Raw genomic sequence first — 27,548 nt, forward strand, 5'->3', positions numbered from 1 at the left:
TGTCAAATTTGTCTAAGGGTATATATGTAAATATAATAAAAAATGTCAAAGTTGTCTTAAGAGTTTCCAACTCTTTCAAAATATTCAAAATACTGCATAAAACAATAAGAAACATGATAAACATATTCAACTATATCATTTTCTACAAATATTTTAATGGCCACCTTGCGAAGGTTCCCTCTTTCTCTTTCAGACGGACGACTCCATCTATTTTGTCTTCATAAGGAAGAGGTATGTTACTTGCCTATTCCTTTTAAGTTTACTCCATGTAGAATAGATAGGGAGTGAATCCTCCCAATGCCAACATCAACACTATCAAATGGATCCAACAGCCTAACTTTATCACCTTCATTGAATTTATCAGTATGTTTCTACAAAAAGAAAAAATAACACGTTATATTAATACATATGTAATGATTACCCTTATTGCTGAAAACAAAAACATCTAGCAGACCAAAGTTATGAATTCACCGTAATAGTTATACAATTATAAGAAATACTGCAATGTCAGTTACGAGTCTCAAAAATTGCAAATAAGAGACATCACTTGAGACAGCCATGATCTTAAGCTTCAGCAGCCACAATCAAGAGCAGCAATAAAGAATCCTAGTCACAGTGAAGGAAGCTTCTACACAAGATATCCCTTTATCACTTTATCCCCTTCTTTGAGTTTATCAATACATTTCTGCAAAAAGAACACGTTATATTACATAGGTAATGATTACCCTTTTTTGCATAATAAATCAACCATTACTTAAATAATACTTGCATGTGTGCGTTAAAATAATTGCGAAAGAAAAATTTCAAAAATAATTGCAATGATTCTATAGCTGAAACAAAAGACATTGCAACAACTCCATGAGTGCTATAGAAAGATGTTAAAGCGTTTACATGAAAGCTATCAAGAAATGTTGCAGAAACTTCATGCAATATTAGATTGTCAATAGAGAAATGAAAGAGTATGCCTAACATGATGGATGGTGAAATAGAAAGCTAAGACTATATTACAGACCCAAGAGTAGAGCCCTAGCAGTCAAAAGACATGGATATAACAAGCAAGCCAATCAAAAGCGCATTATACAGTCCAAAGCATGAAGGATTATGATAAAGAGATACAATGTTTGTTGCTGGTCATGGAACATAATAGAACAACAAAGACACCTGAGTATACAAGGCCAAGCAATGTATTGGAAAACAAATAGGGTGCACAATGATAAAAATGACCACTCCCCCAAAGATCACATACAAAGGGTAATATCTTTCTTTGTATGGGCAGTGAATAAATATAGTCTAAAGAAAAGTGATATATGTAGAGGAATATATAGTTCCATGAAGCACCAGCCACGTACAATGATGGAACAAGAACAAAATATAGTTTTAGCTGAGTATCATGAGGTTGCAGAGAGTAGTCACTGCCTCAGTCATTAAAGTCATAATCACATTCAAGGGGATATACTATAGTGGACAGATCCAAAACATCAATTAATAGCTACAGTGAGTAATTAAATGAAGTTTATGACAAATAAAATTCCTTATCACTGTTATAAAACAAATGATGATGCTTATTAAAGATCACAATGAAGAGACTTTTCACAGCCCTAGACAGTGAATAAAACCAAATGTCTTTGTGATGTATGGAGGAATACTTAGTATTATGACAAGGAAAAAGGCAGGGTATATCCGTTTTAGGATAGTGCCCAGTCATTCAAAGCATGATACAGTATGAAGGCAATAAGTAATCCTCTAGATTACCTAAGATAGTGAGCAACCACATAAGATCAGAGATAAAGAGTGTGGGGTTATGTTGTGACGTTTTCACACATCGCCCCATTGCAAATGGGGACCCATGTTTTTTGCTCGTTTTCGCTTTGCTTTTTAGGGTTTTGGTTTGAATCCAGTCGGTTTTTGAGAGCTTTTGAGCTTCCTTTTCTAGAATGCAAATTTTGAATGCAATGAATTCGCCAGAATGGTCTAATTTTCAATTGGAATGTTGATGCAGAGCTTAAATTTGTCTAAGTGTTGAAGATGAAATGTGAATTTTTGTCCAATTGAATATTTTTGACCAAATTTTGACATTTTTGATTTTTGATCCTAGGCATCTCTAATGATTTGTTTTCGCCTTGTGAAGTGTTAAAATGTGTAAAATCATGTTATTTTGGCCTGTAGGAGCAAAATCGCTCCTGTCCCTCAGTGAAGGACGGGAGCTCGTTTTCAAATATTTTACTATTCCTGCAGGGTCAAGATGAATTACGAATTGGAAGTGATGGAGAAAGGCGAGATCTTTCCATTGAATATAAATTGAAGATTTTCATGAGCACAGAAATGCCTCCAGGGGAAAAATCGCTCCTGTCCCTCAGTGGAGGACCGGAGCTACAAATCCAATTTTGCTTTGTCCTTGCAGGATTTTAATGTCTTGACGATGTGAAAAGGTCCAGAGAGGTGCATTTTATCAAATGAATATAACTTGAAGCGTCGCCCAGGGGATCACATAGGATAGCAAGTCCGGCCTGAGTGAGGTCCTGATCCTGAAATTTGGCTAAGTCTGGAATGCCCTGATCCTGAATTTGACTAAGTCTGGAAACTGAAAAAACCTCCAAAAACTAGATTTTGCAATATAACTCCTGGAGGTCTGAAACCACTCTCAAACATCCTGAAAGTATATATGGAATATAACTTAAAGTATAAGTGACATTTCCTTCTATGTTTCTTCTTTCTTATACTTAAATGTTATATTCCATTAAAATTGTCCTGATTGAGAGTGCGAAAAGTCAAATTTCGCTCGTGTCCTTCTCCAAGGGTCCAGAGCGAAAAGCGCTCCTGTCCCTCTCCAAGGGACCAAGGCGAATCGCTCGTGTCCCTCACCAAGGGACCAGAGCGAAAATGATTAGTTGAGCCATTCCTGACCTTGTTCGGACGAATCGAGACATCAAAGGCATGGTGAAGGACGAAATGAGCATGATAGAGCATCCAGACTTGATCAAAACAATAAAATGCTTAAGTTCGCTCCTGTCCCTCAGGAAGGGACCAGAGCGATTTTTGTTATAGATGATTTCCTCGCCAAGTTACGACCGATTCCAAGGCATGGATGAATGGAAGGACGCATTATGAACCCGTTGAATATAAATCTGGAAGCTAGCAAAGTGAAGTGAAGCATACAAAGCCAAGATCGCTCCTGTCCCTCTCCAAGGGACCAGGGCGATATGATGATTATATTGCCGTCCCTCCAAGATCAGGACACTCCAAGGCGAAGAACAAGGTACCAAGGACGTTTCGAAGCATCTCCATCAAGCACAAAGTTACAAGGATCGCCACATTGAGGGATTTGCTCTAAATATCCTAATTCGCTCCTGTCCCTCAGGAAGGGACCAAAGCGAAATTTCCATAAAGACCAAGATTTTGAAAGTTTAACAAGTATCAAGCCACCAAGAGGAATCAAGGGACGTCATTTCACGCATTGAAGGTAATGGCAAGTTGAAGAACGCAAGGACAAGCTTAAAAACTTGAAGTTCGCTCCTGTCCCCCAGGAAGGGACCAGAGCGATATTGATTATATTGGCCAAGTCTCTCAAAATTTACGTCAAGCCAAGGTTTTGCAAGATGGTAAAAGGTCTAAGGCGTCTTTTGAAGGTGATATACCAAAGTGTTGAACGTTAAAATGCTACCAATTTGCACAAAGAGCCTATATCGCTCCTGTCCTTTGGACAAGGACCAAAGCGATTTTTACTAAAACACTCATGTTCCGTCAAAACCAAGACAAGGCAAAGATAGGCATGGTCAAGGACGTCCTTTGGAAGACAATGAATGAAGAACAAAGATCAAAAGTTTGCAAATTTGAGCCAGGACACTAGGATCGCTCCTGTCCCTCAGGAAGGGACCAGGGCGATATTACATCCAAAGGCACTCATTCACACATGCAAGTCAATCTAACTCAAAGGACCCAGCTAAAATGGCGATTTGGACGTAAGGATGAAGACCTTGGACGTAAAAATTGCAAGAATCATGACCAAATTGATGGATCGCTCCTGTCCCTCAGTCAGGGACCAGGGCGATGAGGTACGTATCCTTCATCTTCAAAATTTGGCGCTCAAACACATTTTTTTTGAATTTATTTAAATGCTAGAAAAAAATCGATATTTAATTAAAAGCATTTAAATAGCGCATGGTATGTATTTATTAATTATTTTTTGCCTTTGTAAAAAATCGAAATTTATTAATTAAAAATAAAGGCATTTAATAATTAATTATTAATTTAATAAAAATCAAAAGGGAGCGCTTGGGTTTATTTTGTCAAGGTCGGCCTTTATTATTTATTTAAAAATCATTTAAAATTGCTTTATTTCACAAAAGTCGGCCTTAGGTGAATGATGAGAGGCGCTTATATAAGGGAGGTGAAAGATTTTTATTTTCACATTATCATTTTTATCATCTCAAGTGCGATTTAAGGAAGACAAAGGGAGAAGTGCGAAGTTGTGTTCAAGGAGGTGCGAATTTATATCCAAAGGAAGGCGTTAGTACTATCCAAGGATGTGCGAACTTGTCCAAGGCATTGGAGATCACGTCAAGGACATATCAAAGATGGCGAAATTGCTAACTTGAAGAGGAGATCACGTCCAAGACTTGAAGGGTGGCGAAGTTGATAAGAGGAACGTTCTTTTGAAGATCACATCAAGACTATCGAATTTCAAATTTTGCCTGGGCGAATTCCTTTATTTTGCATTTTAGAGTTAGCTCTCTCCTGAGGTATGGCGATATTGGTTTTATTGTCTTGATTTTGAATTGTTCATCGTCATTTCCTTAATTTTGAATTTTGGAATTTTGTTTTGCCTTAGCTCAATCATTTTTTAGGAAATGATTAATAAAGGACTTATCATTAAGTTTCCTAAAATTTGCTCTCTAATTTATGTTATGTATTGCAAAATCATGTTACTAATTTTGAAATGATTGTGCAGGCATCAAATGGAGATCTCTTCAAGGAAAATCAAGTCGGAGTCGGGACGGTCTTAGCCAGGACAAGGGCGAACTCTTTCAATCCAGTGTTCCAAGGCGAGGTACATCATCTTCCTGCACATCAAGGACGCAAGGAGTTAGAACAAGGGCTCGTTGAAGAAGCAAAATAGTTCCAGATGAATTAATTAAAGCAAGCTTCTCAACAACATCAAGTTGAATATCTACCAAGTTCCAAGTGTCAAATGAGGTGGCGTCCTAGTCATCATTTCTCCAATCAGTGAAGTCCATCTCAGCATGTCCAGATTCAATGTACTTAACTCATGGAAGGTGGCACAAACTCCGATGTACCTACCCCGGCTATCCATTGGTCGATTTTTCTAAAAGGGACATGTGTCCAAGCAATACAATTTTATCATTGGTCAAACATTAAATGTTATGTAATGGTTGTAACAAACCCTAATTAGGGTTTTTCATTGTTGAATCTTGGCCATTGATCTTGAATTGATCTAAGCCATCAAATTGTATTGTGGGCACTATATAAGCCCAGACATTTCATTTGTAAAGAAATTAGAGAAAATGATTAGAGAGAGTTGTAAATAGTTGGAAGAGTTAGAATATAGTTGATAGAATAGCAATTAGAGTAGAATAGGAGGACAAGGCAAGAAATTGTTGCCATTGATTGTAAACAAACTCCATTTTCATTGAAGTAATGGTGAAATATGTCGTTTTCTTGCAATTTGCATGGTTTCTTGTGGAGTCTTCAATCTTAGATGGTAGATGATTAGATGAATGGAGGAAATGTGATTGATTGATGGTGGAATTCGTACATCCATACTACTAGCAGTTTGTTGATTGCAGATTTGCCTTGCGTAGTCAACTGGATCATTCAGCCTAAGCTCAATTTCAAATTGTCGCCCCTTCATTGATATGCATCAACTTGGATGGTATCTATTCCTGCGGTGATGATTTGAACATCATAAAGCTTCCCTAGAAGATTGCACTAGTCTTGTGTAGATGTTCCATTGATGTCAAAACAAGATCTAGTTAGAGTTTCATCAAAAAATCAAGTCATTGCTCCTACATTCTTAGTATTAGGATTAGATCCTTTCTTCGCCCTTATCCTTTTTCCATTTTTTAATCCAAGTTAGTAAGAGCCTGTGTCCAGCAAAGCAGATCGGAAGTTCAATCATCACATGTAAGTCCCCTTGTGATTCCAGCAAATCACATCATACCACTGGAGCTTGTCCACACGTGGAGACCCCACTAAAAGAACCTTGGAGTCCATCTAACTGATCCTTTTTGCAGATCTTCAGCAGTTAGAGACTATTTTCTCAAGAGAGGATAAGATGCCTGTCGGTATTTTATTCTGTGTATGATTGTGTATGAAATACACGTCAACATCGCAAATGGGGACCCCCTCTTTTTGCTTGTTTTTCGCTCGTTTTCGCTTTCTTTTTTAGGGTTTTGTTAGTTAGTTGGTTGTCTGGATTTAGGGCCAAGCCTTAGGGTTTTAAATTTTGCCTTTTCAAGCCAAAATCCAGTTGTTTTTTGAGAGCTTTTGAGCTTCCTTTCCTAGAATGCAAATTTTGAATGCAATGATTTCGCCAAAATGGTCTAATTTTCAATTGGAATGTTCATGCAGAGCTTAAATTTGTCTAAGTGTTGAAGATGAAATGTGAATTTTTGTCTGATTGAATATTTTGACCAAATTTTGACCTTTTTGAATTTTGATCCTGGGCATTGGAATTGATTTGTTTTCGCCTCGTGAAGTGTTAAAATGTGAAAAATCTTGTTATTTTGGCCTGTAGGAGCAAAATCGCTCCTATCCCTCAGTGAAGGACGGGAGCTCATTTTCAAATATCTCATCATCCTTGCAGAGTCCGGACAAAGTTTACGTTTGAAGTGATGGAGAACGACGAGACCTTTCCATTGAATATAAATTGAAGATTTTCATGAGCACAGAAATGCCTCCAGGGAGAAAATCGCTCCTGTCCCTCAGTGAAGGACCGGAGCTACAAATCAAATTTCGCCTTGTCCTTGCAAGATTTTGAAAACTTAATGATTTGAGGACGTCCGAAGGAAGATACTTTGCCAAATGAATATAATTTGAGATGCAAAAAACGAAGGAAAATGACCTATATTGACTAAATCGCTCCTGTCCCTCTCCAAGGGACCAGGGCGAAGTACCTTGTAGCTCTCGTCCCTCTCCCAGGGACCAGAGCGATTTCCTTCATTTTGCAAAATCCAGACAAGGGTCGAGGCAAGTTTACGTTCAAAAGCAAGGGAAAACATGAGGTGAACGCATTGAATATAAATTGAAGATTTTTGGGACGTCCATAACAGTGTTAAATGCTTAGTTCGCTCCTGTCCCTCAAGAAGGGACCAGAGCGATTTTTGATATAATTGCTTTTCTTGCAAAGTTACAAATGATGTCGAGGCATGGACGAATAGAGTGAAGAAGGACGAGTCCGTTGAATATAAACTTGGAGCATGGCAAAGTGAGATGAAAGCTACAAGGGAAGGATCGCTCCTGTCCCTCAGGAAGGGACCAGGGCGATACAATAATGATAATACTCCCTACGCAAGTTCAAGGTCGTTCCTCCAAAGTTCAAGGTCGACACAAGTTAAGACAAGGTGGCGAGGGACATTTCAGGGCATCTTCATCATGCGCAAACACTCAAGGGACGTTAAAATGAGGAAATTGACACCATATAACATAGATCGCTCCTGTCCCTCAGGAAGGGACCTGGGCGATGTTAGATGTATTGGCCATTCCAGGCAAAATTTACGTAAGGACAATATATTGCAATGTTCTGGAGGGTCCATGGTATGACAACAAGATGATAAACAAAAGTTTTGAACGTGAAATGATCACCAAAATGAACCTAGGGACCATATCGCTCCTGTCCCTCTCCAAGGGACCAGGGCGATTTGCTTTGGATTCCTTGTTTTGCTTCAAGATCAAGCTAAGTCAAGACGCCCTAAGATAACATATGCTCCAAGACATCGTTTTGAAGATAATTTGCAAGGGTTTGAACGTCTAAACATCGCCAAATAATGTAAAGGCCCCACATCGCTCCTGTCCTTTGGACAAGGACCAAGGCGATACTAGTAAAAACACTCACGTTCCTTCAAGGTCCAAGCGAAGCAAGGTTAGGAAGTACGAAGGACATCGTTGGGAAGACATTGCAAAGGGGATCGAAGTTTAAAAGTCGCCAAGATCAAGGAGAAATCATAGATCGCTCCTGTCCCTCTCCAAGGGACAAGGGCGATGGTCCCTTTAATACGTCCAAACACATAATAAAAGCAAAAGCGAGTGGGACGTGCGTGGAATGGACAAGCGATGATATTATTCGCCTTACAATGGAAGTTCGAAGGTCAAAGATACAAGGTGAACGTGAAGACATGGAGATCGCTCCTGTCCCTCTCCAAGGGACAAGGGCGATGTTAGACAAAACACATGATATTTTTGAAAATCACGTTAAGACAAGGACGCACAGGGTTTTAAATGGCATTTGGAAGATGATACAAGGAAAGGATCGTACCAAAATGGAGAATTTCAAGCAAAAACATGGAGATTGCTCCTGTCCCTCTCCAAGGGACCAGGGCGATGATGGTCATGAGACGCATTTGCTCGCACAAGAAAGAAATTCAAATTCGAAGAACCACCAGATGATCGATTTGGGACGTGGAAATGAAGGAGTTGAACGTTGAAAACGCAAGAATCATGCCAAAGATGGTGAATCGCTCCTGTCCCTCTCCAAGGGACCAGAGCGATGAGGTACGTCCCTTTATTTTCATATTTCTGGAGCCAAATTAAACAATTCAAATTTCCTTGAATGCTAAATCAATTTAAAAAATTGAAAATCCATTTTTATTTGGCATTTAATATGGCGTTAAACATTTATTAATTATTTTGCCTTTATTAAAATCGAAATTTGCAAATTAAAAAACGCAAGGCATTAATAGTTAATTATTTAATTAATAAAAAAAATCGATTTGAGCGCTCATTTAAGGAGGTCGGCCTTGTCATTTCATTGCAAATCATTTAAAAAAAATGGTTTTATTTTTATCAAGTCGGCCTAAGGGGGGAAGGATGAACGCGCTATATATAAGGGGAGTGGAATTATTATTTTCTACATCATTATTTTACCTTCCTTCATGCGAATTGAGAAGAGGCGAATATAGTGCGAGTTTCATTCATTCAAGGGTGGCGCGTAAGCAATCAAAAGGTGGTGCGATTTCATTCCCAAGGTGGTGCGAAGCGTGCTTGAAGTGTGGAGTGCGAATTGTATTGAAGACCAAAGGTGGTGCTAATATCATCTTGTGTGGAGTGCGAATTGCGTTGAAGACCAAAGTTGGTGCGAATTTGAAGACCACGCCTAAGGCGAATTTGCTAAAGACTTGGAGATTTATTTGTGCGAACTTGAAGATTCATTTAAGACCACGTCCAAGGCGATAATTGAAGATCACGTTCTCTCCAGAGGTGGCGAAGTCAATTTTGAGGAGATCATATTGAAGATTTCTTTATACCTCAATTTTGCCTAGGCAAATTTTGTTTTTGCATTCTAGAGTTAGCTCTCTATCGAGGTATGGCGATTTGTTATTATTGCTTTATTCATTCATCGTCATATTTCAATTTTTGAAATTTTGAATTTTAAATCTCTTGGCTCAATCGTTGTATTTTAGGAAATGATAACTCTAGAGACTTATCATGAGATTTCCTAAAATTTATCTCTCTTATTTACGTTATTTATTGCAAAATCTATTTCTTATAATGAAATGTTGTGTAGGTATGGCGACCCCAAAGGCGGGAGCATCCACCAGTCGCTCGGCTCTCATGAAAGAAGATCAGAAGACCGAAGAAGTGGAGACCAAGATCGTGTCCAAGTGGAGCAACATTGGAGATACAAACTTGGGGAACTTTAGCACGAAGAAGTTCCGAGAGGTCCCTTACATCGGCAAGCTATCACCTGTCGCCCGGAGAATAATAGAGAGTGGCATCATCAAGGCGGCCGGTTTTCCTCCAGCCATTCAGTGCCACGAGTTGATGATCGAGTGTGCCCGTCATTATAATCCACAGTCCAGGACAATTGTGTCCAATGAGGGAAACACTTTGGCGTACCTTTCAGAGGAGGCCATAAGTGAAGCCTTCCATCTTCCAGAGCACAGGGACATGATATACAAGAGCATTGAAGGAGCCAGATCAGTGTACGATGATGATCCAGATGCTTGCCTAAGCATAATTAACAAGAACTGGCTACTTAAGAGTCGTCCCCGTCTGAGCAAAGTACCGAACACACCACATAGGATTGATTTCCAAGAGGAGTACAGAGATTTGATTACCATGCTCAACAGAGTTACAGGAGCACCTCATGCCTTCTATTTTGAGAAATGGATGTTTTACTTCATCCAGGTGATTGTTCAAGGAAAGGGTACAATACATTGGGCTAGGATAATTAGCCATTGCTTAGACGTACAGTTGAGAAGACTCAGGGCTACTAAGTCCTTCCACATGAGTTCATACGTCATCTATGCCTTAATCAGGAGCGTTGAGTACGCAGGACTACCTCACAGAGGAGTGATTGGAAGAGGACCCGGCGAGGTCAGAGTTTGTGAATCCTATACCTACTTGCATCATCCACCAGGGAAGAACTACAAGTTAATCAATGATACTTTCACGATGAACATCACCAGGACGTTGCAAGGAGGGATTCACAACAGATTATCTCAGGATGCCCAGGAGTTCATCAAGAGGTACGGTGCTTGGTTCATTCAGTTTCCCAAGTTCACTTACATTAGAGTGTATGGATGTCCTTTACCTCCATACATGTTGCCAAGGTACCCGACAGACAGAATTGTGTTACTTGAAGTAACAAGGCAGTTGGCAGCATATGTGAAGGCATTCAGACACAGACATCAGAATGGAGTTCAGGTACCTATTATTTTGGGTAATTCAGTTGAGGTATGTCCCAATGTCTCAGCCATGGATGACGCAGAGAAGGAGTTAGCCTTGTATCCTTTTTCATCTTTTGCTTGGAGGAATAGTTTTGATCCTCATGGACATTTAGAGGAGACGGTCGGTAGAAGATTTAGACATGAGTACCAGATTGAAGATTTTATGATGAATCTCCTAGATGATCTCGAAGTGAAACGAAAGATACATTCTAGATTGCCTTTGGATTTCATCAGGAAATGTAAGATTTACAGAGTAGCCGACCAAGCTCAAGACAACGGCAGGCACATCCAATCTTCATATGATAGAGAAAGCAAAACAATAAGTTTGAATTGGAATGAGCCCGAGGCCGTGGATTTAGATGATTTGATGGCACCAGTCTTGTCTTGTACTCGCAGATGGGTAGACGTTCAGCATCAGAAGTTGAGAGAACAGGGCATAGCTATGTCTTTTACTTTGGAAGAAAAGCCAGCCGAGGGTGGAGCCAGTGTTAGTGAAGGCAATCCTAATCCTAGGAATTCAGGTGAAGGTAACCTTCGATGTGCCAGTGAGGGCAATCTCCATTCGAGAGGATCGAAGAGAAAGGAAAGATCAAAAAAGAAAGAGCCTTCCAAGAAAAAGCAAGGTGCCAACAAAGATCAGGCACCAGGTACTTCTTCCAGACCAGAAGATAGAACAGTTCGAGTAGAAGAGTCCATGGAATCGATGGTACAGAATGATAGACAGGAGGAAGGACAGGCACAGCATGTTTCATCCGATGGATCTCTCCAAGACTATGATTTAGATAATGATAACGAAGTAACATCTCCTCCCAGACAAGAAGAAATAGTACATAAAGAGATTCAAGTTCAAGAGACAAGATCAAATATCCCAGATTGGTTGAAGGAAAGATTGACTAAGGTGATCGTAATTGAGGACGAGGACAGTGCAATTGATTTAGAGAGCCTCGTAGGACGTTCACATATGACAACAGAGAAGAAGAAGGCTACAAAGATGTCCAAGATGATTCGAGATGAGACTGGATCTAGAAAACTGCAGATAGCTACATCGGCAGCAGACAAATATGAGGGTGAGATCCTAGCAGAAGACTATCATATACAGACTATTGAGTTAGGACCATCCACAGCAGAGCAGACTTTAGATGATGCCACCGACACATTTGAGGCATTGAAGGACAAGCTTAGAGAAGAAGTAGAAAAGAATAGAAAGCTTGAGAGAGAGGTCGGTGCATGGAGGACATATTTCAGTCACATCAAGGAACCTTTGGGACGTCAGGATCCGGTTAGATCACCATTGCAGGCATTACCCCTTCAATCAATCAATGAAGCAGAAAGATTCAGGAACCTGGTCCAGCGTACATGTGGTTGGATGGATAGATCTCACACGGTGGCCATTGAGTTTGTTACAAGGATGTCGAAGATCACCCATCAGGCTATCCAAGTTCTTGAGATTATTCACAGATTGATGGCAACAGTAGCTGCATTTGCCCATACCAAGGACGTTGTCATCCCTGTCTTGAAAGTTATAAGACACACATCCAGAAGAATTTTAGCACAAGAGAGGATCTTAGAAGGTGATTCTCACAGTTTGTTTCAGTGGTCAACCTTACTCCATATAAAGAGTGTTCTCTTCGAGGACATCAGTGTTAGATGTGGTCAAGTTGAGGAGGTGATCAATCCGATCCAGGACAGAGTATTTGAGGTACTTCGTACCATTCTTGGCAGAAGGATCGAGGTCGAGACAGATGTGGATTTACAAGAGTTTGAGGATAGAATCACGATCATCTTTCGCAAGGACGCAGATGTTACAGATGAGCAGTATGATCAGATGTATGCCACCATGCTCCTGATTGATAGAACAAAGGAACTTGAACCTACTTGGGACACAACTCTTCTAGATGCATTTGATCAGGTTATCCACTTAGAAGAGAGTATCAAGAATCTTCCCGAGATTCCAAGCACAGAAATCGAAGGAATCGTGACAAAATTCATTGCATATGCTAAGAAAGAGAATTGGAAAGGGAATAAGATTCTAGATGAAAGGTTGTTACAGATGACATGACATCTTATTTCTCATTGGTTGATACCTCCTAGATTTTTGTGCCAAATTTAATATTTGGCTATGTATTTAATATTGTTCAGTAAAAAGGAGGTCATTTGTAACAAACCCTAATTAGGGTTTAGGTGTCATGATCTTGTCCATTGATTTACTTTCAATCTGGACCTTTCATTGTAACTGGGGATGCTATTTATACCCCCATTTTACATTTCATTTGGTAATAGGAAAAATAGTTAATAGTCGAATAGTCAGATAGGAGTGAAATAGAGAGATTAGAGTTGTAAGCAATTTTATTTTGTAGCAAGATTGAGTCTTGAAGAGAGAAATTCAAGCAATTGTTGTATATGATGACTTGGAAATCAATAAAATATTGAAGTTATGGTGTTTTGTTGCAAATTTTTTGAGTTATCTTCATGGTTGTTGGATGTACTTGAATCACGCTCAATCAAAGTAGTTTGTTAATTTGAAAGACTAAGTGTGAGATTTGATATTTGGTAGGATTCGTAATCCAAACCACTAGCTTCTTGCTGATTGTAAGAACGCCTTGCGTGGTCGACTGGAAAACACTTTGAGTCCTTAACCTTCAAGCATTTTCGTATCTAGGATATGTACCTTCATAGTAGTGTCCTTGGTCTTTGATGCATTGAACACCATTATTACCTTAGAAGATCGCACTAATTTCAGTTGAGTTGTTATCTTATGGCAAAATTGAAATTGGTTGAGTCTTGCCAAATCTCATTCATGCTAAGTTGTTCATAGGATTAGACTAGATTAGACTTACTTAAACCCTGTTCTTTTTCCATTTTTTTTTGAAAGTTCCTTTTAGATTAGTAAAATCTTCGAGCCATTGAATCCGTAAGACGCCTTGAAGGAAACAGCAAATCACATCATACCACTAAAAAGCTTGTCCACACATGGAGACCCCACTAAAAGAACCTTGGAGTCCATCTAACTGATCCTTTTTGCAGATCTTCAGCAGTTAGAGACTATTTTCTCAAGAGAGGATAAGATGCCTGTCGGTATTTTATTCTGTGTATGATTGTGTATGAAATACACGTCAACAGGTTACAGACGTGCAGAAATGAAGAAGCCTTTTGGGGAAAGCAATTAGCAGTCCCATAACCCTTACCAAGCATCAAAGCACAATGACCTTAAAGCCAAGCAATAGAATTCAATGAAAGGTATGGTGATTAAGTAGCAAAGATATCAAAGACAGTGAATTGTAGCATATGGTGGCTGCAGGAAGTCAAGCTTCTAAACATTTTAAAGACAGCTTTGCAACCTCTTTGAATGGAATAAATAGCCTCTGAAGGCATTTTTCCATTTTTTAGAAGCATTAAAGGACAACTACAACAGCTTTAAGGGCATCCATGAACTCCAAAGCAATAATAATAGTCACAGAGGTCAAAAAATTCATTGAAGATAGTGGGTATTGCCTTAAAGAATCTTATCAAGGATAGTCATCTAACATCAAATATAGTGGAAAATCTCAACCAATAGCAGAGAAAAGGTACTTTGTTTCTTGAAAAGATGCCTCAAAGAATCATAGAGATATAGGGTATTTTGATACCTAAGGATCAAGCAGCCCTAAATGGAAGAATACAGTCATAAGACATCAACAAGAACCACAGCCATGGAAAGAGTAGATTGCAATGACTGGTAATGAGCAGTCACAAAAAGGGGTATATAAACAGGGGTAGCTGATACACAAACCCTTGCTTGCTCAACCAAAATTTGAAGACAGTCATATAGCAGACCTAAAAATAGAGTTTCCTCAAAGAACTCAGAGCTAACACAAAGGTTAATATACTGCTATTATGAATACATAAGGCATAGGGCTATGATCTCAGAGAACATGGTCACAATCATCCTTAGGGCACCAAAATCCAGTCCCTTTATTGTCAACAGCCCAAGACCTAGAGATCTTTCATTCAAAGCACTAAACAAAATGATTAAGGAAGTCATTCTTTTGTTTGAAGCCATGTAGAACATCAATGAGACAGAGACTTGAAGATCTTTCCATGTTATAGCAGTAGATAAGAGACTAAGACAACAAAGTATAGTGAATTTTGGTTAAGTGACAATACTTTTTTGTTGCAGTGATGTCATAGAGCAGTCAATAGCATTAGAGACTTTGACATTATTCACTATCATGAACAAATGGGACCTAGTCATGATAAAGACAGTCTTGAATATCAAAATCAGAGCCTTTTACAAGATAGTCTCCCAATCATCACAACCTAGAAACAATCCCAGCCTCATGACATAAGGAAAAGCTTATCTCAATCATCAAAACCTTCTAGAGCAGTAATACGATCATAACACCTAACAGAGACCACAGAGCCATGTTTCAGAGTAGCCCTTAAGCAAGCATGAGTTGAACGTGACAGTGTAAGAAATTCATCATGGTCTTATTCTATATGACAGTCATAAGCTCATAGGACTCCAAATAGACAATCAAAGCAATATTGACAACCCTTTCATCATGGTAGCATGAGAGGCTTGTAAGGTTAAAGATTGAAATATATAGTGGCAAGGGTTTCAAGTCATAAAGCTTGGAGGTATCAACAAATGAAAGTACAACCAATAAACGATAACAGTCATAATAAATAGATTTACTGTGTCTTTTGAAGATATTCTTTCTTTGTTCTGAATAAGGCTAAATGTGATTCAAGAGCTACTTGAGATGAACAAAAGGACAGTGAACCTTTATAGTAGCAAAAATAGATCACTGATAAACAGAGCACTGAACCACAATAAATGTTGAATTTGTAATGTACAGACGGTAAGGGTAGAGGAATGGGCCATTGCTGTAGTCATACCACAAAGAATACAAGAGAAAAATAAATGGCAGAGATTACCATGGATCTCAGCATCAATGCAGTCATCATTCAAAGTGCAATCCAAGAACAGTGCATTCATCAAAGATCACTGTCATAGGACTGTCACTACACGAGAGATGTCAAATAGAGACTGAGTTAGGCTCAGATCAAAAGGAGCAGCCTTTATACCTGATTTGCAGTCCTGTAGTAGTTCAAACAATTCTTTTCTCATGCTTCTCATGCATTCACCTTCAGTTGGCAAGAAAAAAGGGGTTTTTATTCAGTGCATCTTTAATTTTCAAAAGATTGATGGAATTCTGCAAGTGTTTCACATAAAGAGCAACTTAGATCTCACTTAAAAGAATATTGTTGAACATATTTCAGATCATGAACACCATGCTCAGTGAAGCATGCATTGATCATGCATATCCTTAATCATAGGTTTGTTCTATTCTTGTGTTTATTCGATTATCTTGTTGGAGGAACTGAGTCTTTGCATATATTGACAGTAAAGGGTTTCAAAGAAATGGTTATTCTTTCTATATATCATGGCCAAAACCTTTTCAAAGTTGTTCTTCTTAGGTTAGAGAAGTCACAAACATCACGAAGCCATGGGGAATAGACATGGATATAGTCTAGCAATACCTTCAGACCATAGATCAACAGCAAGGGACAATATCTTTGCATTTAAAAGAAAGTTTGAAGGGGGAAAGATAAAAGACATAACATAGATTCCATTTGCAGCATTCGGCCAAAGTTTGACATCATTACTAAAGCCTTAATGCCACAGTCCATCAACAAGGACAGTGAATAATGCCCTAATAGCAGTCATGTAGACCAAGGTAACTTGTCACAGAGCAAATCACAGTTAAAGGGACCTTTAAACACAATACACAGAGTAAAATGATAGCCCTGTATGACATTGGCATAAAAGGAATGCAGTATATTGACTCAGATCAGAGCTTCAAAATAATAAGTAGAGCAGTCAATAATGCAGTCCTATGCATAAAAATTCAAAGGGTTTGCAGTCAAAGATTAGTGACTTTCAAGTTATACAAGTAAATGATGAAAGGACAACACTATGACAAGGATGGAAAGCAAGAATGGTATATTACAATGCTAATATGGCAGCTAATCACCATCTTAATAGCAGTTCAAATCATGACCAAAAGAACATGAGCAACCTTCCTTAGCAGTCAATGACATCAAGAATTATAACAGCAGAGACTATCTTTTCAAGAAGACAGGTTAGAGCACACAACAAAAGCATTCACAAGGCATGTGATTGCAGCCTAGACACAGTAAGCACATATTCACGTCTCTAAAAGGTCATAGATAGAGAACATTTAAAGATCATAGCCTTAGAATTAGACAAAGCAAACCAAAAGGCCGGGAAGGCTTCAAGAAAGTAGAGTATGGTGGCTTCAAAGTTAGAACAGTGGCTGTAAAAAAGAAGTCTAGAATAACAAAGAATAAACATTTATGTCACAGAGAAAAGGAGATTCAAGATAAAAGGCAAAGCTTCACTACTTGCATAAAAAGTCTATGCAGTCATATCTCCTAAGAGACAGAGCATAAAGACTCAGTGTAACAGGGTTCAATGAAGATCTACATCAACAGGCCTGTACATAAGAAGTCACAACCTATAAAGAAAAAACACAAGCATCAAACTTTGTGATCAGATAGTGAATAAAGTGGAGCAGTCTAAACAAGCCTCAAGAGTCTAGGAAATCAGAAGAATAAAGATTATTGAAAAGAGCTAGCCTATGAAGAGACAGTCAAATCAGATCAGGGTTGCAAGACAGTGATATGAAAACCCTTCACCAAATTAATGAGAAAGGTCACTCAGTTTGAAAGACCCATAAAAGAGTCAAGTCACCATGATAAGACAAGATACAGGTATGAGTGCAACCCATAAGCATCATGAGACATATTGGAACCAAGATGAAATACCTAGGACTTCAAAACACTATTGCAGAGATAGAGAAAAGAGCAGCCCAGATTTGGGGCATAAATACAGTTCATAGCCTATGAGAAAGACTATGAACCTAAGGGTATCCCTATGAGGCATAGAGATGATCATATGCCTTAAAAGGTTTTTCATCAAGGATTAGATAATGAATGCAAGGATGCAAAGATGCAGTGATAGGTCCTTCACAAAGAGATTCAATGAGTAATTATTCTATGAGCACTGAATGTCAAAGGCATGAATCATCAAAATAAGGTACAAGTTTGTGGTTCTCTTCGAGCATTACAGTCATGGTGGTTTCAAGAAATATAGGAGCAGAGCATAAGTATGACAGTAATATGTATGTGAGGAGTAGCAATCAAAGAAAAGTCATTATATTCACTATCAAATAACAGAACACAATCACAAGAGAAAATACAATTTCATCAAACCTCAGAGCAGTAAGCACAAGTTACAGTGCACATAAGATATGGAATATCATAACGAGATCTTCCCAGAGGATAAGGACCATCACAGAGCGTCAAGTATTAGTGACAGTCATAAAGGCAATGAATTCTGGGTTTGTAAATTCATTATGCATCTTGGATAGGATGTCACAAAGAAAGCACGTGGGCTGTGAGTGAAAAAAAGAAGCCAAGGGGATATTATCTCAGAAAGGTCGCAAAAGTGAAGTCATATCACAAAATATGAGGGAAGATTTAAGACAGAGGATTAGGTTCATGAAGACAGCTGTGAAATGGTAGCCATGAGAAGGAGTATCTAAGAAAAGTAGCAATTCATATGAAAAGACACAATGATTTAAGCAAAGTAGCAATTCATATGAAAAGACACAATGATTTTGACAAGGCAAAAAGGAAGTTTCTATCAAAGCACAGAGGCCTTAAGCCCAACATCATGGTGACCTTTGGATGTCAAAGCCATAAAGATCACTGTCACACCAAAATTTTACAGAGACAGAGAAAAGGCAGCCTCAAGAGGTGGAACATACAGCTATAGAGCCAGATTTTCAGTCAAGAACAGTGAGAATAAAGCCATGTCTGAAGCATAAGGCAAATCAAAAGATAGTGCTTAATACTATTGAAAGGACAGTCACATCTCACAGCTCTAACAATGAAAGGAATCAGACCTAAAGCAAAGAGCATTCACAAAGCAGTCCCTCATACACGGAGCCCTTGAATGAGGAGTAAGACAAAATATTGAGGATTGATGCAAACGACAGAGATTGACTAAAAGCAGCTACAACAGGTAGCGAAGACAGAGATTGTCATATCACAGTCATAAATGACTGTCACAAGGCCTTTTACACTATTAGTGTAGAGAATTGACAAAAAGATACAGTCATGATCTCAAGAGAGTATTAAAAAACAGTAAAAAAGGAGGACATAAGTAGATCAGTGCTTCATTTTGCAGCTTCAAGAAGCACACAAGGCAGTGATCAGGGTAAAGATCATAGTGTCAAGACTGTTCCTAAAGACTAGAGATCAAAATCTGACCTAAAGCAAAGGGTCTAAGACTTGTAGCAGCTTCAAATACCAAAACCCCAAGGGCAGTAAGAGGACTGTTCTGGGACTGCATTTGTCCTCTTACTGCCCTTGGGGTTTTAGGTATTATGGGCCTCTATGACTGCTATTGGGGCATTACATTCACACTATAAACTTAATCAAAAAGTCTGCAAAACTATCTTTGTATTGTCTTTTTTGACAAGAATCTCATTGCTTTTCCTCTGCTCTTTTGGTCAAAATCTGCCTTTATGTACTCTGTCATTTCGTAGTGGTCTATTCTTACTGCTCTTATTTGCTTAGTACACCTTATAAACCTAGCCTTTAATGATTCTTGAAGCTTAAAGGATGAATACATGCTAGATAAATATGTTTGAATGTCCTTGTCAATGTGATGATTGACAACTAAGGGATATGATGAAAATGCTGTTGTTGCCCCAGGCAAATGGCTTGTCATGATATACTTAATCTCCATGAACTAAATCTTAAGTGCATTCATTTGGAAATAGTAAGGATTTAAATTTTAAGAGATTTGTCACAATAACTTGAAAAAGAATCTAAACATTGAAGCTAAGATGGGGGAAATCAGTCAGTGTCAAACCTATTGCCTATTTAGATTATAATTCATCATGGTTGCCAGGAAACTCCATTATAGGAATGTGGACTAGTACTTGTCCCCATATCCACAATCTGGGGACTACATACATTTATAAACATAGCTGCCTTCGTATTCATTTATCATTTGTCCTAATGTGATTGGCACCTCCACCCCCGTATTGGTACCTGTACCCCATGCCTCTTGGTAACTATGTAATTTATGATCTTCAATCAGGAATACCAGTTGTACCTGTAGACTATTATCCCCACTCAGCTCTCTCATGTAAAATCTAAGCTCGTTTCAAGTTCATTTTGGGCAGGACATGTAAGGCAATTGGCTACAGGTGGTTGTAGTGCGACCTGAGGCCTAGGATTTTATGCTTTGTCATCAGCACACTAAACATGCATGTTTGAGATTTGTATATCTTATAAGAGTAATGCATGTGTGATTTGTGTTATGATGACTGTTAGGAAGATTCCAAAGACATTGTTTGTTCCAGCTAGTAATTCCTTATGAACGCATTCAATTTTTCTTTCTTTATAGTAAGGATATCCCAATGGGCACATTACATATGACAGATCGAATCTTATTGTACTTGTTAGTGTTATTCTCAAGTTTGTGCTACCATTGGCATGTCCAAATGGATTCTTGTTGAATTTTGATTTTTATAATAAATAACTGGTATTGTTAATGGCAATGGTTGATTAATGATATATTGTAGAGGCCTTTATTATACTTGATATCATTCTGGGTATATAAAGTGGTGGTTGTGGGAGTTAGATGGAAACATTTAGACATGCATCTGAATGGTGATAACATTTACTGGAAAGTGCATTGAAGCATCCTTTAAATCATTTAGGGGTCCAGCTGCAATTTATCTAGATCTAGATCTAAGAATGTATGTCCATGCATCTCCATATAATTGGTATTGACTTTTGTTATGCATATATAATTGTGTATGTATAGATATTTTGAGGTGGTAATAAATATTATGGTACAACATGTTTGCTTAGAATTTATATGAATTAGTGGGCAGGCAAAGAGATTGCAAAGATGGCGAGCTTAGATATTGAAGCATAAAAAACCCTTTAGATGAGTTTTCTAATCCAAACAGCAATATATGCTTAATGGCAACGTTCTATTGGCTGGTGAGTATTTCCATGTACCAGTAAACAAATCTTACAAATGAGCTCCTGGAATACTAAATGTTGTAAATGGGTTTTCTCAATAAGATGCATCAGTTTTGGGCTACTTCTATTGGTGAAGCCTAGTTTTGGCATTGTTTTGCATAGAGCTTATTTTTTGGGTTCATTTTACTTTATATATCAACTAAGGAAATAAAAGAATACGATCTGCATTTGTTATACCAAGAGCTGCGGTCAATTTTGTAGTGGCAGCATTCAAGTTTAAAGGGTCACGTCTATTTGCTATAAAGTCACTTTTGTCAAGGGATGCCTCTCTTCATAAAGGTATGGAGGTATATATGATTAAAAAAAAGGCATCGATGGAGGAGGAAAAACCATGGAATAGATTGAAAATTATTATATATATTCTGTGTTAAAAAAAAGGTCGTGTTTGCATCACTAATGATTGTCATCGATCAGTTCAGATCATAACCATTATTAAGTTACAGGCAGTAGCATCCTTGTTTTTGGTGGTATGCATAGGGGATGAGCTTAAAATGAATGCTTAATATATAAAGCACGATAACATTCTTATGCAGAACTTAATAATAATATAATTATAAAAAATAATATAATAATTATAATTACTATAATATCTTATATGAACTGTTTTGCAGTAAAAGATACATAATAATACTTTCTGAAAATAAATTAAAATATATAAATATATAGAAATAGTAATTTGGATGAACAATTTACTGAGGCGTGATTGATGAACAAATTAGTATTACTGATGGAACTAAGGAATATCACTGATTGGATTCATGTTAAGATAGTTTTGTTTCCTAATCAATTTAGTTTAGGTCATAAATATGTTGAGATGGATTAATTATGGCCTAAACTTAGTAGGGGACATTACAAATGGCAAGAGCAGTAAGAGTAGACCACTATGAAATGACAGAGTACATAGAGAGTATATTTGTAAGAGCAGTAAGAGCAGTTAGAGTAGACCACTATGAAATGACAGAGTACATAAAGGCAGATTTTGACCAAAAGAGTAGAGGAAAAGCAATGAGATTCTTATCAAAAAAGACAATACAAAGATAGTTTTGCAGACTTTTTGATTAAGTTTATAATGTGAATGTAATGCCCCAATAGCAGTCATAGAGGCCCACAATAAGGCACAAGCACGGTGAGAGTATACAAGGCATACCCATAACAAATGTAGACATCAAAGCAGCCAAATGAATGAAGAAACTCTGTGAGAAGATGCAACCATGGCATGGAGGATTAAAAGGTTGATAACAGAGATATTCTGAAACAAAGAGGCCAACACAGTCCTTGATACAGTAAAAACTAAGACACAGACACATGAAAATCCCTAAAGCATATAGAATAGAGACTACTGGCTGGTGTCAGTCCAAAGGTAAAGAGGAGCCTCCAATCTGCATTTTGGGTCTGTTCTCTTATTATTTGAAGAATGGGGCAAGTCATAGTCACACGAAGTGCAGTCCAATCAAAGAAGACAGGGTTTTCTTCTTGAAAGCATGTGACTACTGGCAAACATCTCCAAAAGACCAATGCACAGTCCAATGCATCAAGGATTATCAGAGACACAGTTTTAGCAGTGAAAAGAGCACGAGTTACCATAATCAATCATACACAGCAGTGATAAGCCATCAAAAGGCCAAAGATAGGGATCTCCAAAAGATCAATAACAGTCCAAACAGTGAAGAAGCTGCCCATTCACAGTCATGCAAGAGATACAATGGACATCTAAGGAGGACAAAATACTAGTTGTAGAGATTGAAGAGAGAATACACAGAATAGAGAGCATTATTGCAGTCATCATAGTAGGAAGACAATCTACAAATGACAAATAACAAGAGTTGGCATGACAATCCCAGAAGCTATGAGTGATGCAATTGAAAAAGGCTCTCATATTCACTGTGAGCCAAATCTGAGATTCAAAACAAAGTATAGACCTCAAAATAATGCAGCTCTTAGATGCTTAAGTTAAAGCACAGTCATCATGAGGACTGATAAAGTCATTCACAATCATAACAAAAGTCTTGCTAACATTGATCATGAATAAGCTTCAAAGGTATGAGCAGAGTATTGAAATGATAAAGGCTCTTATGAGAAAGCCTCATTCAGCCTAATAGTAGTTTCAGAAGTTCAAGGCAAAAAGATAATAATCTTTCAAAGATATAAAGCACAACCATCTTTCAGTTCAAGGAGTTTTAAGGAGATTTTAAGAATGGATATAGCAATCCATGTGACAACAAGAAGGTCAGTTTGGATGTGGGTTACAGTAACAAAACACAAGATAGTCTTATTGTACACTCACAAAAACAAATCACTGCTATAAGGACAGTTTAGATTAAACAGATAAGGTACTCAGAGTCTTCACAGAGACAAATAATGCACAATCAAGACCAAAGAAAGAACATACTTATGCAATTCATTGTTTTGCAGTCTTAGATCAATGAGAAGGAAAGCCTTAAAGGTTTTTGATCAGTCAATAGCAAAAGGTGATGAATACTTCAATAATAGCAAAAAAAGGTGTTTTACAGTGAAGACAGTAAAAAAACCAAATCTAATGTCAAAACAGTCCCTAAAGCGATAAGGACAGAATTTGTTATAGCTCAAAGACATCAACATACAAGGGTCATGATCCAGTCTAGGGAAGAAACATACATTCAAAGTGACATGAAACTTGATATGATGTTAGTGAAATGTCTAAGTAATAATATATGTAATCCTATAGAAACAATAAGAAAATTAATGAAGGCTTTGCATTGATCAAGACATCCAATGGGATTGACAGTAAATAGAAGGCCAAATCTGGAAGAGTGTCAAAACATTGTGACAGTCCAAGAAGACAGTAATTATTGAAAAAGTAGCAATAATAGTCATTGCAAGCAAGAAAGGTCTAAGTCTTAGGACAGTAGGCTCAAGACCACCATGCACATTTCACGGTCCATAAGATACCTTTTCAAAGGACAAAGATACAAAAGTTGCAGATGGATACAAGGAGAGCACTCCAAGCCATAAGACATCTCAAGTCTTAGGTTGTATTAAGAAACAAAGAATAAGGACTGATAATGATATTTCAAGAGACAGTGAGGGTTTGTCAATAAGAGACAATCCAAAGACCATCAAAATTGGAAAAGAATGCACTTAGAATAGACACTAGGCAAAGCCATGAAGTTGCAGTCATAGAAAGATTCCAAGCCAAAGGTGAATAGAATCAAAGACCTGATAGAAAGCCCAAAGAGTTAGATATTTGTGATTATTTAAAAGATAAAGTTAAGAGCAGAGAATGATGATTTGGCTATCAAATGGGCACAAGCTTTTCATGATCAATAGGTAGATGGCGTCCTCTTCTTCTACTCCTATCATTGTTGTATAGGTAGGTTAAAATGAAAAAAAAAGAGATTAAAAAACATTTTTTCTTCTGACTTAGGATTTATGGGTGTAGCTAAAATGGCATGGCCCATGTGACCCTTATGAACAAGTGGGGACTTATTTCATTAACCAGTATTTCAGTATTATCAAGTTCTGAAATAGCAGCCTAAATGTGTGTACCAGTTATACACAGAGAGAATCAGAATTCTTAAGGTTATTTTAATCTCAATTACTATTAGCTATACTTTCACATTGCCCAGATCAGCACTAAACCCTGGTACAAAAAGAAAAACTTATGCACCCAATTTGCAAAACTAGAAATAGAATTTGTGAGGGATCATTGCACTTACTGTAAGTCCCTAGGTAAAGCTATTTGTTACCAAATTCTCTTCCAATTCTAGCCTCCCAATGCTCATTTTGATGGTGTTTGCTACACAATAATGCATGTATTACTATAAAGAAGCTTCATCTACAGACAATTTATTAATCTTGCCTTATAAAATGGTTACCTGGAAACACCACAATATTTTGAGACTCCTTGAAAAATAATTGCTCCTCCTGCACAAGAAAATTGGAGTTATTCATGAGCAACATGTTGTCCCAACCGATATCAGTGATTAGAAAATTTTAATATTGTTCAGGTGTAGAATATGCCTAGCTACTAAGAGAAGCAAGATACTCCTCTCTCAAGATGTTTTGCATTTCCTCTAGCTCTTTGGTATATGTGCTTGACTATGGAGACATTGAAAGAGAGCTTTCTTAGAGATAAATATAATAGATAGAAAAGAAGTATCCTGTTAAAAAGAAAGAATTTATTACAGGAAAGTTTAATGTTGTTTACAAACCCCAGTACTTAAGAGCAGACAGAGCGTATGCATGTGTTGCAGTCTCTTCATCCTCATATATTACTATGGAGATGCAATTTATTCAACAATTTAAACCTATTTCTTGCATTGTGCTCTACCCACATAAACAAAAACAACCTAGTAAAACTTTAATGGAAAGATATTGTATTGTTTTGCTGCATATCCAGATAAACTGTGTGATTGCCAACACGTTTACAACCAAGATGAGCACAAAAGCACAAAATTACAATTCAAGTCAGTAACATGGAGCTATTGTTAGATTACTATAGATTGCCACAATGCATTAAGATACAATGCCAAACAATCCATTCACCTTGCCGACCTTTCTTGTCCTTGGACTCGTTCCAGCATGTTTTGTCCCATAGATGTGCCTCATATCGACCAATCCATCTGTGCCTGAATATAACATCATAGATCTAACATTTTAGAGTGGAATCCATTGCCCAAAATTTTTGGGCACATCTATATTATTGTTTTGCCCATAAATCACAGAGTGTATAGTTCTAGAGCAAATAAATACATGGGAGAGAGAAATATTAGCAAAAATCTGACTCAAGCAAAAATATCAGAGCTAAAAACTTAAAAAATGAAGAAACAATGAAGGTGCATCCTTTCATGACTAGTTTGAAATTAAAAAATCCATCAATCATTCAAAAAATCCAAACACGGTCCGCTGCGAAAATAGATTATAACCCATTTCCGTAAAACACAAAATATATAAAACCCACACATACGAATGAATATAGAAGTGCATTAGTTCTAAAACAAAAATATAACCTATCTCTAATTCTAAGTTGATAGATTATCTATTGATCTTCGTGGGACACATTGGCCAAATCTTCAAGCATGCTCTTGTCCATTCTTGTCCATTTCTATAATCTGCAAATCAATAGTACCTCCTCATTTTCTTTTCAGAAAAGAGTTTTTTGAAAATGAGAGAAAAATTACACACAGTCCTTGCTTCAATCTATTCAAACATGTGAATTCATTTCTCTCATTCCTCTTCCCTTGTGGCCAAGTTTCTTTTGTTGGCATTGTATTGTCATTGATGTCAATTGGTATTGAAGTTGTTGTTGGCATGGTGTTCTCATGGGTGTTACAGGTATGCAGGCAGGAGTATTGTCAACCGTTAAACAGGAACAAAGAGGTGATCAAACAATCAGTACAGACAATTGGAGAGGATCCAGGTGTTGCAGTTCAAAATATATGCTCTTAACATTGGTATGCGTCTGTGATTGAAACCGCATCAAGTTTGGTGAACTAGAGAGCACTTTTATAATTGATTGATGTGCACTTTGCGAAGAAGAATGAATACCGGTCCAGTATGCAGGTAGGTAAGTTCATCGGTAAGCATGCAAGGGACAAGCTGAGCCTAGAAGGAACAAGGCATCAAGTCATGTGTAGAGAAAAGGTATCATGACCTAATCGGCCGAACAAAGCAGAGCATGGTTTGAAGGATAACCGGTTAATGTAACTGGTAAGGCAAGAAGACCAGTAGTATAAGGTAGATACCGATAGTGTGTTTTTGGTCGGTGATTGTTCCTGAACCGTCATAGTCAACTGAGGTGGATGCTGACGAAGATGACGCGTAGGATCCAGGTGGCTAATGTGCAGTGGTGAAGAGTGCGTCGGTGAGGTGGTTGCCGACTAAGTTTGCATTAAATGAAGACTGCAAAAATCATGGATTAGATGCAGAAGGTTGTGGCTCAAGGCAAATCGAAGGACAAAGATTTGATTATTTGACATCATGATCAAAGCAGGATGGTTGATCGACCAGTTGATCTGGAGAAAGGAACTGCGAGATCATTTATGGTGATTGACAAAAGCAGGGTTGATGTTTGCTAAATATAGTAAATGTGTATTGGAAGAAACAAATATGGCAATGTTGTTTGATTTGTTGCAAGTTGTTCATCTCGAAAATGAAATCCGATTTGATTTGATATGGATTGGGTTGGTGAAGAAAACCCTAGGACGCAAGGTTTGATTTTCCATTTTGGCGGGAAAGCCTGAATATAAATATACAGATTGAAGATCTCAATGTGTGATGTTGTTGATGTTGGTGAAGTGAAGGTGATTGTTGAGAGCAAAAGAGTGATCAGTCTGAGTGCAAGAGAGAAGTATATAAGTGACTGAGTGTTGGAGAAGTTTAACTGGTAAGAGACAGAGTGACTGGTGGACTGTCATAGAGTTAACAGACAAAGTGAACCGGTAGTGTTTGAACCGATAAGAAGACATCAGAGAGTGAATGAATGTAGAATGAGGACCAAAGGAAATTGGGAAAGGAAGAGGCTGACCGGTA

At 37.8% G+C, this 27,548-nt stretch overlaps 1 protein-coding gene across 11 annotated transcripts; it reads right to left on the bottom strand.

Moving 5' to 3' along the window:
* On the bottom strand, positions 1 to 26,179 carry LOC131060180 (AP2-like ethylene-responsive transcription factor AIL7). Of its 11 annotated transcripts, none has more exons than XR_009110304.2 (5): positions 25,563 to 25,991; positions 24,893 to 24,941; positions 24,734 to 24,813; positions 472 to 685; positions 1 to 371 (listed from the first exon to the last, which is right to left on the bottom strand). XR_009110304.2 is itself a non-coding variant. In XM_057993322.2 (4 exons), exons 1-4 carry the CDS (start codon positions 25,897 to 25,899, stop codon positions 649 to 651), a joined length of 231 nt encoding a protein of 76 aa, XP_057849305.2. In that variant the 5' UTR covers positions 25,900 to 26,020; the 3' UTR covers positions 378 to 648. The 11 variants fall into 11 exon arrangements, 2 of the variants coding, with proteins under 2 accessions (XP_057849305.2, XP_057849304.2); XR_009110305.2 differs by having other exon boundaries at positions 548 to 685; positions 25,563 to 25,989; XR_009110307.2 differs by lacking the exon at positions 1 to 371 and adding an exon at positions 26,027 to 26,179 and having other exon boundaries at positions 378 to 685; positions 25,563 to 25,645.
* Positions 26,180 to 27,548: the final 1,369 nt, after the last annotated feature.

This window comes from Cryptomeria japonica, chromosome 7, assembly GCF_030272615.1.
Source record: "Cryptomeria japonica chromosome 7, Sugi_1.0, whole genome shotgun sequence".
In the NCBI taxonomy this organism is placed as follows: Eukaryota; Viridiplantae; Streptophyta; class Pinopsida; order Cupressales; family Cupressaceae; genus Cryptomeria; species Cryptomeria japonica.

Excerpts from the sequence above, each read along its gene's own strand:
- LOC131060180 (XM_057993321.2), bottom strand. The coding sequence starts at position 25,899 with ATGATTGATGGATTTTTTAATTTCAAACTAGTCATGAAAGGATGCACC. Across the intron at positions 24,942-25,562 it reads GGACAAGAAAGGTCGGCAAG|GAGGAGCAATTATTTTTCAA; the intron begins GTGAATGGATTG and ends TTTCTTGTGCAG. Across the intron at positions 686-24,892 it reads AAATATTGTGGTGTTTCCAG|AAATGTATTGATAAACTCAA; the intron begins GTAACCATTTTA and ends TTCTTTTTGCAG.